The sequence below is a fragment of the Salvelinus namaycush genome, chromosome 16 (assembly GCF_016432855.1).
Source record: "Salvelinus namaycush isolate Seneca chromosome 16, SaNama_1.0, whole genome shotgun sequence".
Classification (NCBI taxonomy): Eukaryota; Metazoa; Chordata; class Actinopteri; order Salmoniformes; family Salmonidae; genus Salvelinus; species Salvelinus namaycush.
This window is the reverse complement of record NC_052322.1, coordinates 36,041,750-36,056,356: the sequence shown is the minus strand read 5'-3', so window position 1 is coordinate 36,056,356 and position 14,607 is coordinate 36,041,750. Positions and strand designations below refer to the sequence as shown.

General features: G+C 42.4%; 1 protein-coding gene across 1 annotated transcript in view; it reads left to right on the top strand.

Moving 5' to 3' along the window:
* Nucleotides 1-338: 338 nt before the first annotated feature.
* Nucleotides 339-14,607, top strand: part of LOC120061653 (solute carrier family 12 member 5-like) — a 79,661-nt gene continuing 65,392 nt past the window's right edge. The window contains exons 1-2 of the mRNA XM_039011553.1: nucleotides 339-373; nucleotides 575-588. Of these exons, the coding sequence (XP_038867481.1) occupies nucleotides 339-373; nucleotides 575-588 (49 nt within the window). The remainder of the gene's footprint in view (nucleotides 374-574; nucleotides 589-14,607) is intronic.

Genomic DNA, 14,607 nt, shown 5'->3' with positions numbered 1-14,607 from the left:
GGTGTGGCGTGGTGTGACGTGATGTCATGTGGTGTGGTGTGATGTGGTGTGGTGTGATGTGGTGGTGTGGCGTGATGTGGTTGTGTGGTGTGACGTGATGTCATGTGGTGTGGTGTGATGTTGTGTGATGTCGTGTGATGTGGTGGTGGCGTGGTGTGGTGTGACGTGATGTCGTGTGGTGTGGTGTGGCGTGGCGTCATGTGACGTGGTGTGATGTGGTGTGATGTGGTGTGACGTGATGTCATGTGGTGTGGTGTGGCGTGATGTGGTTGTGTGGCGTGGTGTGACGTGATGTGGTGGTGACGTGATGTGGTGGTGATGTGATGTGGTGTGACGTGATGTCGTGTGGTGTGGTGTGGCGTGGCGTCACATGGTGTGGTGTGGTGGTATGATGTGGTGGTGTGATGTGGTGTGATGGTGTGATGTGGTGGTGTAGCGTGGTGTGACGTGATGTCGTGTGGTGTGGTGTGATGTCGTGTGGTGTGATGTGGTGACATGACGTGGTGTGATGTGGTGTGATGTAGTGTGATGTGGTGTGGTGTGGTGTGATGTGGTTTGTTGTGGTGTGATGTAGTGTGGTGTGGTGTGGTGTGATGTGGTTTGGTTTGGTGTGATGTTGTGTGGTGTGTTGTGGTGTGCTTGCAATAACAGGTTCACAGTAGATATGTGAAAATGTTTCTTAATTTTGTGGACCAAAACACCTGCAATATATAAAAGGCAGAAAAGGGAACACAGTGCAGACAGTGCAGTAATGTTTGTGAATGTACTCTCCCTTCTTTACAGTGTCTATTCATTTAATTGTTTCACTTTTTATTTGATTCATTCTATTCAATAATGGGTTCATTCATTCACTCATTTGTGTATTCACCTGCAGGCTGTTGTGAGAGAACTGAGCAGTGCTTATATCATTGTGGAGTGTGCTAGGTATTATATCATTGTGGAGTGTGTTAGGTATTATATCATTGTGGAGTGTGTTAGGTATTATATCATTGTGCAGGGTGTTAGGTATTATATCATTGTGCAGGGTGTTAGGTATTATATCATTGCAGAAGAGCATTGCATTATGTAAGGCGTTCCTCCTCTTAATACCATATACAGTTTTAATATTGCTGCTGCTTCCTGGTAATTCCACTGATGTAGTCTCAGTTGATTTACAGCTTTGCTAAATTGCGATTGCCAGCTGTTTCTGGCTGGATTGGATAATAGGACACTGGCCATTTCTCTGTGCGATGATGATGATGGTGGTTGTAGTGATGCAGGTTAAATATCTCAGACCTGCTTCTACATCCCAACGAGGTGAGGAGAGTAAACTGATCTGATCTGAACCAGAGGAGGTCAAGGAATGTCAATAGGTTGTCTGAAGTTCATCAATCTTGTGCTTGCTTAGCTTAGTAGTGCCTATCTGCCCACTTTTATATTCCAGTGTCAGAAACTGTCTTTAATCTTCAGGGAATGAAAATGTCATAAAGGCTTGAACATCTTGTACTCATTGTAACGGCTGTCCTCCTCCTCATCTGAGGAGGAGAAGTTTAAAGGATCGGAGGACCAATGCGCAGCGTGGTAAGTGTCCATAACGTTTATTTTAAAACATAAACTGAACACTATGAAATACAAAACAATAAATGTGAACATGAACGAAACTGAAACAGTACCGTGTGGCAACAAACACTCACACGGAAACAAACACCCACAACCCCAACAGAAAACAGGCTACCTAAATATGGCTCCCAATCGGAGACAATGACAAACACCTGCCTCTGATTGAGAACCATATCAGGCCAAACAAAAACCCCACATAGAAACAGAAAACATAGAACCCACCCAACTCACGTCCTGACCAACACTAAAACAAAGAAAATACAAAAGAACTAGGGTCAGAACGTGACACTCATGTTAAAGGAATTTTCATTCCTATGTGTTCATCAACCAATTCAATTAATAAAACACTCTGCCCATTCATAAGAATTTGTAAGATACTTATTTGCATAAAATGGACAGAAACCAGTCTCAAAATCAATCAATCAATAGCGTTTATTCTCGAGAGTACTGATCATAGTACAATTTACATCAGGTTATATAATAAAAATGACGTCATAGGTTTTAAAATGTCCTCCCTCCTCTCGGATACAATGGCAATATAGTTCACAAGCCTTCCCACATTGTCTGCCACCTGTTAAACAATCTACTACCAGCCCAAGGTCTCTCCCCTCCCTGGGTAGAGACAGAATGTCCTGTAAGGAACACAGCATTCCAGCCGGTCTGACGATAGCTCCATTCGTTTCTAACAAGGAACAGAAAGTCCTTGTTCTAATTCTTGACTAAAACTACCCACATTATATTCAGTATTATGATTATAATAAGATTCATACATCCATACAGTAACATAGTAGTATTCTGTTTAGTTATAGTTCTAAGTTAACCTGTTTGGCGTGCAAGCCCGACGTCGGTACACTTATGACAACAGCCAGCTCAAAGTGCAGGGCGCGAAATTCAAAATATATATTTTTTTTAATATTTAACTTTCACACATTAACAAGTCCAAGACACCAGATGAAAGGTACACATCTTGTGAATCAAGCCAACATGTCCGATTTTTAAAATGTTTTACAGGGAAGACACAATGTAAATCTATTAGCTAACCACGTTAGCAAAAGACACCACTATTTTTACTCCATCAGTTTTTTACTACATCAGTAGCTATCACAAATTCGACCAAATAAAGATATAAATAGCCACTAACCAAGAAACAACTTCATCAGATGACAGTCTGATAACATATTTATTGTATAGCATATGTTTTGTTAGAAAAATGTGCATATTTCAGGTATAAATCATAGTTTACATTGCAGCTACAGTCAGAAATTGCACCGAAAGCAGACAGAAAAATTACAGACACCAACGCCAAATAACTAAATACTCATCATAAAACATTTCTGAAAAATACATAGTGTACAGCAATTGAAAGACAGGCATCTTGTGATTCCAGACAATATTTCCGATTTATCAAGTGTTTTACAGCGAAAACACAATATAGCGTTATATTAGCTTAGCACAATAGCAAACATAATAACAGCATTGATTCAAGGCAAAAATAGCTATAACGTATAAACCACCAAAATATATTAATTGTTTCACTAACCTTCTCAGAATTCTTCAGATGACAGTCCTGTAACATCATATTACACAATGCATATAGAGTTTGTTCGAAAATGTGCATATTTAGCGGCACAAATCGTGCTTAGACAATGAGAATAGTGTCCATAACGTCAAGCAATCTGTCCGGCGCCATCTTGTAACGGCACCTTTTCTTATCGAATACTATTCATAAACTTGACTAAAAAAATACAGGTTGGACAGCAATTGAAAGACAAATTAGTTCTTAATGCAATCGCTGAATTACATTTTTAAAATTAACCTTACTGCGCAATACAGGCTGCGATAACGCAAGGCTACACTGCAGGAAATGGCGTCTTATGCATTTGACATTTTTCAACAGAACAATGAATTATCAGCATAAATAGTTCTTACTTTTAGATGAACTCCCATCAGAATCTTGGGAAATGTGTCCTTTGTCCAAAAGAATCGTTGCTAGGTTGGAGAACGTCGTCTTCAACGTTGCAATTAGCTGTAAACAATAGCCATGTGGGCCAGAGATACCCAACTTCCTAAAACGTCACGAAAATAAATACCCGAAAATCGCAATATACTGACATAAACTGATATAATTCGGTTTAAAATAACAACATTACGATGTCTTCAACACCTATATCGAATAAAAACAGAGCCGGATATATCTAGGAGCTAATACGGGAGCTTCTAAAATGACATGCCAAGACCCTTCCTGCGTCAGAGCGAAGAGTGGAAAGATGGGACACTTCGGTTCCAAGCAATTTATAACCTTTGGGACCTACGTAGAAACTCCATTTCAACTCTCCCTATTCGCTGACACCCAGTGGAAGGCGTATGCAGTGCATCTCAACCAATAGAGGACAGGCAAATTAATACACAGGTCTCAGAACAGCCAGCAAAATTCTGCATTCTGACATACACATAGGAAAATTGCTCTAAGTCCAGTTCTGTTTCACCCACAGATATAATTCAAACGGTTTTAGAAACTAGAGAGTGTTTTCTATCCAATAGTAATAATAATATGCATATTGTACGAGCAAGAATTGAGTACGAGGCCTTTTTGAAATGGGCACCTTTTATCTGGCTACTCAATACTGCCCCTTGAGCCCAAACAGGTTAAATGTATACATAATTTAGTCATTATTCATAAAAATCCCATAACATATGACATAACATATGACTAAATATTATACATCCAATCACACATCTATTTTTATTTGAAATATCAATTATATCCAAAAATCTAAATCAACCACAACATCTAATACAACATCAACCACACAATAACCAATATATATATTTACAATGGCTGTTCCAGGCCTACATCAGAATCATAACTCTTCTTGTCAGGATTTTCGTTATAATCTTTATTTAAAAAAAACAGTCTAACATCAAAACAAGAAGGGACCTAAATATTTAAAAATGTCTCAAAGTAGACGGATCCATCCTCAGTCTGGGAACCAGTATTCATCCTTCCACTGGTCAGAACTTGGAATCGGTCCGTATCTTATCATCTGTATTGTCATCGATTTCTCCAGAGTCCTGGAAATGAGACCTTTCACACCCAGAATCAAACATCATTCACACAGAACCAAAACACTCATACAGGTGAAATTGGCCCACATCACAGTGATTATGACAATTTTCCATTTCCCAAACATACTGTCAAATCCATTTGTAAGAGATTTATCCACCCCCTAGTTCTCTGCCAGAGCCTTGGTCACTGATCCGTCTGGAGCTGTGTTATTTAAAAAATAAACATACAGCAATGAATCTTAATGTATATAAATGATCAGATTCAAAATGGTGATTGATGTAGATTCACTCTAAAAACCAACACATGGTTGCCATCTCCTCTATTTCAAGAGCATAGTCAGAACTACAAATGACAGATTATTCCATACAAAACAATAGCGCACATTTAGCGCTATCAGAGTTAAACACATCACACCACACCAACCACCACATCACACCACGCCACACCACCACGCCGCACCACACCACACCACCACATCACGCCACATCACGCCATACCACATGACACCAAGCCACACCACACCACACCACCACACCACGCCACACCACATCACATCACACCACCACATCACATCACACCACGCCACACCACCACATCACATCACACCACGCCACACCACCACATCACATTACACCACATCACATCACACCACATCACACCACCACATCACATCACACCACATCACACCACGCCACACCACCACATCACATTACACCACATCACACCACACCACCACATCACACCATCACACCACATCACACCACATCACACCACGCCACACCACCACATCACATTACACCACATCACACCACACGGCTGTAGTGACGTTGTATTGATTAATGTGACGACTGCTGCTCATCGAATGATTAACGGTTTATAAATACGTGGTTAAATGAATCAGGTAATTATTAACTCATTAACCTGGGGCACCGTGGGAACGTTTGGTTTTATTGAGTTTCTATTTCCTAAATTAACTCAATGAATCAGAATATTGATTTTACAACAGTCGCTAATTAATCAATTTCCTCAAGTCTAATTCTGAACGTTGCATAATCTGGGAATCTGCACAAACCCGAGTCCCACCAATGAGTCCGTACTATACCAATTGAGTTGATGATAAAATTATAATATAAGATACATATACACAAACACACAGTCAAGGCTATTGATTAGATCTTAGTACAACGAAACAGCACCCTAGCGGGCCAACACAATATGACACGTGTTACACAAAATGGGGTTTTCAAAAGAGAGAGAAATAGAGAAGGTACATGAGAGAAAAGTACACTTGGGTGCATTTGTCAGCTATGCTTATTTAACCATAACCTTGCCCCGAACTGCCGCCCTTATGGGTCAGAATATAATGATGTCATTACGTGTTGAAGGTCTCCGACTATGGGTCAGAATATAATGATGTCATTACGTGTTGAAGGTCTCCGACTATGGGTCAGAATATAATGATGTAATTACGTGTTGAAGGTCTCCGACTATGGGTCAGAATATAATGATGTCATTACGTGTTGAAGGTCTCCGACTATGGTTCAGAATATAATGATGTCATTACGTGTTGAAGGTCTCCGACTATGGGTCAGAATATAATGATGTCATTACGTGTTGAAGGTCTCCGACTATGGGTCAGAATATAATGATGTCATTACGTGTTGAAGGTCTCCGACTATGGGTCAGAATATAATGATGTCATTACGTGTTGAAGGTCTCTGACTATGGTTCAGAATATAATGATGTCATTACGTGTTGAAGGTCTCCGACTATGGGTCAGAATATAATGATGTCATTACGTGTTGAAGGTCTCTGACTATGGTTCGGAATATAATGATGTCATTACGTGTTGAAGGTCTCCGACTATGGGTCAGAATATAATGATGTCATTACGTGTTGAAGGTCTCTGACTATGGTTCAGAATATAATGATGTCATTACGTGTTGAAGGTCTCCGACTATGGGTCAGAATATAATGATGTCATTACGTGTTGAAGGTCTCTGACTATGGGTCAGAATATAATGATGTAATTACGTGTTGAAGGTCTCCGACTATGGGTCAGAATATAATGATGTCATTACGTGTTGAAGGTCTCCGATGGCGGTCTCTGCATGGACCGTTTTGGCTTCTCTGATGACGCACTTCTCTGGTTACAGGGTGTAACTCTCTGGTTGTCCTCACGATGTCAGTGTCCTTTGTCTTAGTGGTCTGTTTCCTCGCCCTTATTCTGAAATGAGAACAGCCAGCCCTTTTGAGAACAGCCAGCCCTGTAGTGTTTCCGCCTCTAGGGCAATTCTCTGGGCGTACCAAGTTACGAGGCAAGGTCTCATTTTTAGACAACTAACCTAACATTTCATCTTTACAAAAACATTCTCTTTGATCTGGACATTTTCCACACAACGTACAATGTATAAACATCAAGCATATACTAGGAAAACTCTTAAAGTTACAATGTTTTCGTTATAACGTTGTCCTTTAACTTTTAATAACATAACAAAAACGACATACATTTTCATAGTCCATCTATCGTCATTACCACCATTGTGGTTGACCCAAAGTCCATGTATTACATGTTAATGTCTGAGGCCGGTTCTCCATAGTGAGAGGACAAAGGAATTTTGTCTGCTGCCTTAGATTTACAATGGGCGTGAGGTGTCTCCCCCCTATCTCCATACCTATCGATCTCTTCCCCTCTGGTGGGTGTGAGAGATCTCTCTGTAGGATTGTGGTCCACGGTAACCTGACCCGAGCAGGCCAGTCATGACATCACACCACCACATCACACCACCATACCACATCACACCACACCACTCCACATCACACCACGCCATGTGACGCCACACCACCACACCACACCACACCACCACATCATGCCACATCACATCACACCACACCACACCACCATGCCACGCCACGCCATACCAACCCACACCACCACATCACATCACACCACATCACACCACACCACATCACACCACCACACCACATCACACCACATCACACCACCACATCACATCACACCACCACACCACATCACACAACATCACACCACACCACATCACACCACCACATCACACCACCACATCACACCACACCACATCACACCACCACATCACACCACCACATCACACCACATCACACCACCACATCACACCATATCACACCACCACATTACCCCACCACCACATCATACCACACCACCACATCACATCACACCACGTCACACCACACCACCACACCACATCACACCAGCTCATCCTTCTGATTCAAGCTGTGTTAACTCCCTGTTCTTTGAATGAGATCACAGGGATCATCAGGATGCCAGAAAGGCTTCTGTTGTCTTTGGTACGAGAAACCTCTAACAGATCTTTTTACAGCTAGGGCCTACCTGCCTAAATAATGGGTAGGAAAGCTCTGCTACTTGTTGGGGTAGAAAGACCTTTTGTCTTTAGTGTTTAGTCCTCTGTTTTATTTTGTGTTGACAGCACTTTGCACAGTGCAGAGAAATATATGGGAGTGAATGAGAGAACGGGAGAGGGACAGGGGTGGGGGAGAGAGAGGGATGGAGAGAGAGAGACCCACACTAATCCTCAAGCTAAGCTGATACATCTGATACTGTATCTCACACCCTGTCTGCTTAGATTGGAGATTAGGAAATATAGCTATCATGTAATCCTTTCTTCCTCCTCTACCTCCTCATCACAACCAGCTCACACTGTTCCAGTGTGCCACACCACACTAACTTCAGAGCAAGTGTGGAAATAAGGCTAGCTGCTTACCAACTCCCTGACACAAATTCTCATCTGCTTATTGACAATGCGCTCTCTCCACAGGCACAGGCTGCACTGTACACTATCTCTAGTTGTAGATATTCAGCATAATCAGTATATAGTGCATTTTAGCATTTCTACATCATTGAAAAGGGGCTGAGATGAGATTAATCCTCAAAAAAAAACAGGCTCCAAAAGTCTACATAGATTACTGAAGAATCCTCTGAACATGACAGGCAGCTGTGTCCAGGGGAGACGTTTATGGGAGTGTTTATGATGGGCAGAGTGAGGACAGGAGAGGATCCATGGCTGCAGCCTTTTCCCACCTTGGTATTCCCTTCCCTTCTGCCTGCAACATGGGATCACACTTAAGAAGGTCCATGAATCCATGGAAATGCAGCCATGTGAAGTCCCAGTACTGGGAGCATACACAGCAGGAAGTAACTGCCTAGTTAAATAAAGGTTAAATAAAATAAAAATATGCCTCCTCCATACGTACAATAACATTAGTACACAATAATATGCTTCCTAGTAGGATAAATCCACACAAATGTGCGATGGGTGCTTAGAAATCTTAGAAATCTGATCCATTTAAAAACAGCTTAAAAGAAGATTAGATTATGACAGTCTTTTTGAGTCTTTTTGTCCTTGATTGAGGGATGTGAGTGTACCCCCTTGAGGGGTCAGTCAGAGCCAACCAGGGTTGAGTTATTACATCACTGCATCAGGCTGGTGTGCTGATTGAGACTAGATGCCCACTCCTTCTGGCTCGGTCGCTGTATCTCTCTCTCTGTTGCTTTCTTTCTCTCTCTCTCTCTCTCTCTCTGCATCTGTCTCTCTCGCACGCTCACTGTTGTACACCAGAGCATTGTACCACACGACAGAGGTAAATAGCTCCGACATGCTCAGTAGGAGCCAACGTTATCTTCCCTTAGCCTTGTAAGGGCCGACACCCACCTTAGAGGCTATGTCACACACCTGTGAACACCTCAAGCAAAGTACGCACCTGAGAAGAAATTGACAGGGCTGTGGAGGGGGTTGGGGTAAAGAGGGGATGGTTGCATAATGCATGATGGCCTTGGGGTGCGACTTGTTTTCTTCCAAATAGCTCATATGACTGATCATCACACAGCCTCGGCTGGTGCTGGGTAGAGGTCGCTTTTTCACTTTATTTGTGCAAAACATATAAAGGCACAGTTAGGGGTCGGCAGGGGGGCTGCGGGGGTCCACCCCCCATTTACATTTTTTATATATATATCTAGTCAATTTTAAAATATTTTTTTAAGGAAGAAAGTCCAGATTTCAACTTACTCTTGAAAAATGTAATAGTTGGGTAGTGCGTCATCAGTATTCCTCTTATCATTGCATACATTGGAGAGCTATTTGTAACTTGTTAGAATTGTCCAGATCAACTAGCCCATAGAGTCACTCAAATTTCACATGAATGCACATTAGACATGGAAAAATGTATAGAATTAAAAGAAAATTTGCATCACAACTGCAACATTTTCTCTGCACCTCATGACAAAATGTGTAGAATTACAGGAAATAAGCTTTAAACCTGCTAAATGTTCTCTCTGCCAACAAGATGAACAGTGCTTGTGCCCATAGAAATAGACATGGTACGCGCTGAGGGGGGACGTGGGATGTTCCCCAATGCTGGAAGGGGGGCCTGAGTAAAAAAGTTTGGGAACCCCTGGTCTAGAACATTCCCTGATCCTGCTCTAGTCTAGAACACTCTGATCCTGCTCTAGTCTAGAACACTCTGATACTGCTCTAGTCTAGAACACTCTGATACTGCTCTAGTCTAGAACACTCTGATACTGCTCTAGTCTAGAACACTCCTTGGTATTGCTCTAGTCTAGAACACTCTGATACTGCTCTAGTCTAGAACACTCTGATACTGCTCTAGTCTAGAACACTCCCTGATATTGCTCTAGTCTAGAACACTCTAATACTGCTCTAGTCGAGAAGACTCCCTGATACTACTCTTGTCTAGAACACTATCTCATACTGCTCTAGTCTAGAACACTCTCTGATACTGCTCTAGTCTAGAACATTCCCTGATATTGCTCTAGTCTAGAACACTCTGATACTGCTCTAGTCGAGAAGACTGCCTGATACTGCTCTAGTCTAGTACACTATCTGATACTGCTCTAGTCTAGAACACTCTCTGATACTGCTCTAGACTAGAACACTCCCTGATACTGCTCTAGTCTAGAACACTCTGATACTGCTCTATTCTAGAACACTCTCTGATATTGCTCTAGTCTTGAACACTCCCTGATACTGCTCTAGTCTAGAACACTCTCTGATAATGCTCTATTCTAGAACACTCTCTGATAATGCTCTAGTCCAGAACACACTCTCTAACAGTCAATAAATAGTTTGAGGTTGTGTTGAGATTTGATTTTGGGGGGGTATAGGATCCATCATTGGAATGAGCACTTTTATCTTAAGCTTGAGAAAAGCGTAAATACACTATAGCAATTAGGGGTAAATCATATAGTCAATTTGTTTTTTGCTGAACACTGCCCCTGCCTGCAGGCAGGCAAGATACTGAGAAGTCTTGAGCACTAGGCTTCCAGTTATTTGATTTGGGAAAAGCATTTGAAAGAGTTACTAAACTGTCTTTATTGTAAGCTGGAAGCAAGAACCCGCATATTTTGTAAACTGGGCTTTAAGGCTCCCGAGTGGCGCAGCGGTCATAGGCACTGCATCTCAGTGCTAGAGGCGTCACTACAGAGACCCTGGTTTGAATCCAGGCTGTATCACAACCGGCCATGATTGGGAGTCCCATAGGGTGGTGCACAATTGGCCCATCGTCATACGGGTTTGGCTGGTGTAGGCCGTCATTGTAAATAAGAATTTGTTCTTAACTGGCGGGCCTGGTTAAATAAAAATAAAAAATACATTTAAGAGGTGTGGTTTGGCAAGTTATTGCATGGCTGCAAATCAGTCTCAGCAAAAGGTAGCTAAACTTTTTGAAAAAAAGGTGCTATCTAGAAACTAAAAGTGTTCTTAGCCTGACCCCATAGGAGAACCCTTTGAAGAACCCTTGTTGGTTCCAGGTGAAATCCTTTTTGGTTCCAGGTAGAACCATTTTGGGTTCCATATTGAACCCTCTGTGGAAAGGGTTCTACATGGAACCCAAAACTGTTATACTTGGAACCAAAAGGCTTCTACCTGGAACCAACAAGGGTTCTTCACAAGGTTATCCTATGGGGACAGGCTGAGAACACATTTAGTTTCTAGATAGCACCTTTTTTTCTAACAGTTTAACTACCTTTTTTACTGTGCTGATAGTAATAGACTGTTTGTGAGTCCTAATCCAGGCCATCTAGTCCCCCAGAGCACTATGTTGAAAAAGATTATTGTTCTTCCTGTTTGGGCTTAGTCAGGCCTAACAGCAGCTGGATGGCAGGACAGCAGGACAGTGTTTCAGAGCCATGTTACTGGGCAGTTAGTAGGTGCTGCTCACACTGGAGATAAGGAGAACCATTTTGACCATGCAAAAAATGCAGTGATGTTGACAAGAATTACTATCATTTCAAGTACATGGCATGGTGTGGCACTTCGCTTTATAGTATTGTCTAACATCTTTGCATCCCAGCTTCATTTCCATCTCCTAAGCAGGGTTCGGGGTCAATTCCGTTTCAGGATATTAATGTCCACCTTTTTTTTCCTGGAAATTGTTTGAGTTTAGGAGTTGTAATAAAAAAATGGAAGAAATGGAACCTCACCTCAGAATTCCTCCTGTCTGTGGAGGAACAAAAACACTTTGGAGGCAGGTAATGTACAGTATAACCAGACGGTTTATTCAGTAAAACAAGAATGTTCTGCAGAGAGAGAACATTTTCACTTTCCACTAGTCAGGAATGAGACAGAACCACTGGGGGGAATTGGCCACCTATAACCAACAGACCTTAAATGACTGATTGGATCCCAGGAGGGTCTAAGGCCAGTTCCTGCCTACCTGAAAGAGACCATTAGGAAGGGACAAATAGGTAGCCTCGTAATTACCAGACTGATTAAAGCTGCTCTATCAATTCGTGTAGCGAAACAGAATGTACGCTTGCGAGACTTCCGGATAGTTGTACGAGGTATAGGGAAGGAGGGGAGCGAATGCTTTGGCTTTTACACAAGGTCAAGGTAAGAGTGTAGCCTCTCTTTTCAGGCCCTGGACATGTTGGTGCACAAAAAAAGGATGTTCTTTGAGATGGAAGTCTTCACCATCAGTCACATAACAGGGGCAATTGTCCTAGTATGGAGTGGATGAACACTGTGTAATTTGGCTGACATGAACATGTCCCATAGGGTGAGTTCCAGAATGGCAGGAGGATTCTAAATGACATCACCGTTGCATGTCTGCCTGTATAAAGAGCAGGCCTGCTGAGCAAAAGGAGACAAACTCGACAAGTCTGAGATCAGGCCTCAGATCAGACCTTTTTCTCTCACACAGCTAGGGATGGCGGGTGTCACAGTCTGACTGTTTTTCCTGTGGACCATATTGAGGATCATAGTGTGTGTGCTTTACTTCCTCTGCAGTGTGACACGCACTCAACGGACAATTACCCTGCCCACACCTCAATGGACCTTTATATCTATGATTGTCACAATTGTAAACATGTATGTCTTTTTTGTTTGTTGTTTTGCTTCATTCACACCTGCACTGTTGGAGCTCAGAGCTTAGGAATTGTACTGTACACTGTAACTACACCTGCGACCCTGTGCATGTGACTAATTAATCAACCACAAAAACATCTGTAGCACAGAGAAATGGTCTGTAGCACTCAGAGACAAACTGCAGGCAGGCAATGAGAGGGAGATTGAGAGATAAAGAACAAAAGAGAGCCAGAGAGGAAGGAAAGAGAGATTACAAAGATAGCGAGAGAGTGAGAAAGAGAGGGGGGGGGGGTAGGCAGGCGTTTTGTGCGAGCGTGATATTAGAAGCCTAATGACATTACAGGACATAAGATTAAACCACACACTATGCAGCGTTTGAAGGGTGGTAATGAGCTTGGCATAATGAAATAGATGCAGAGAAAGCAGAGTGAAAATTGAACCATTCTCCTATTTGTTTAAAATGCTATTTGTGCTGTTACGGTGTTAAATGTGAAAATAAAGTCTTATTGGCTGCACTTGTCACAGGGGAAAGTCTTGTACTTCAGCCCCTTTTCAGGTGTCCCAACTTTTCTTTCTACAAAAAAGGTCCCTGAGTGAGGGTGACAGTGAGAAGGAGAGAGAAAAAGAGATAGCATGCCTGCCTCCACAGGACCATGACTGTCATGGTCCCTTCCTTCGCTCGCCCTCTCCATCAGCTGCTAACGCGCCAACAAACAGTGGAACAGAATGCTCTCATTATCGCCTGTGCTCCCGAGTGTATTGTCACCAGGAGCTCAGCGGGTCGCTGCTACCCTCAGGGAACAGTCATGTTTTCAAGCTGCAGCATCACAAGCTCGTGGAGGTGATGATTTCATGGATGTGAGAGATGATGCTGAGAGGATGCCTTGGTGGTGAGAACAGTGTTTTAGATGTAAGAGATGATGCTGAGAGGATGCCTTGGTGGTGAGAACAGTGTTTTAGATGTAAGAGATGATGCTGAGAGGATGCCTTGGTGGTGAGAACAGTGTTTTAGATGTAAGAGATGATGCTGAGAGGATGCCTTGGTGGTGAGAACAGTGTTTTAGATGTAAGAGATGATGCTGAGAGGATGCCTTGGTGGTGAGAACAGTGTTTTAGATGTAAGAGATGATGCTGAGAGGATGCCTTGGTGGTGAGAACAGTGTTTTAGATGTAAGAGATGATGCTGAGAGGATGCCTTGGCAGTGAGAACAGTGTTTTAGATGTAAGAGATGATGCTGAGAGGATGCCTTGGTGGTGAGAACAGTGTTTTAGATGTAAGAGATGATGCTGAGAGGATGCCTTGGTGGTGAGAACAGTGTTTTAGATGTAAGAGATGATGCTGAGAGGATGCCTTGTTGGTGAGAACAGTGTTTTAGATGTAAGAGATGATGCTGAGAGGATGCCTTGGCAGTGAGAACAGTGTTTTAGATGTAAGAGATGATGCTGAGAGGATGCCTTGGTGGTGAGAACAGTGTTTTAGATGTAAGAGATGATGCTGAGAGGATGCCTTAGCGGTGAGAACAGTGTTTTAGATGTAAGAGATGA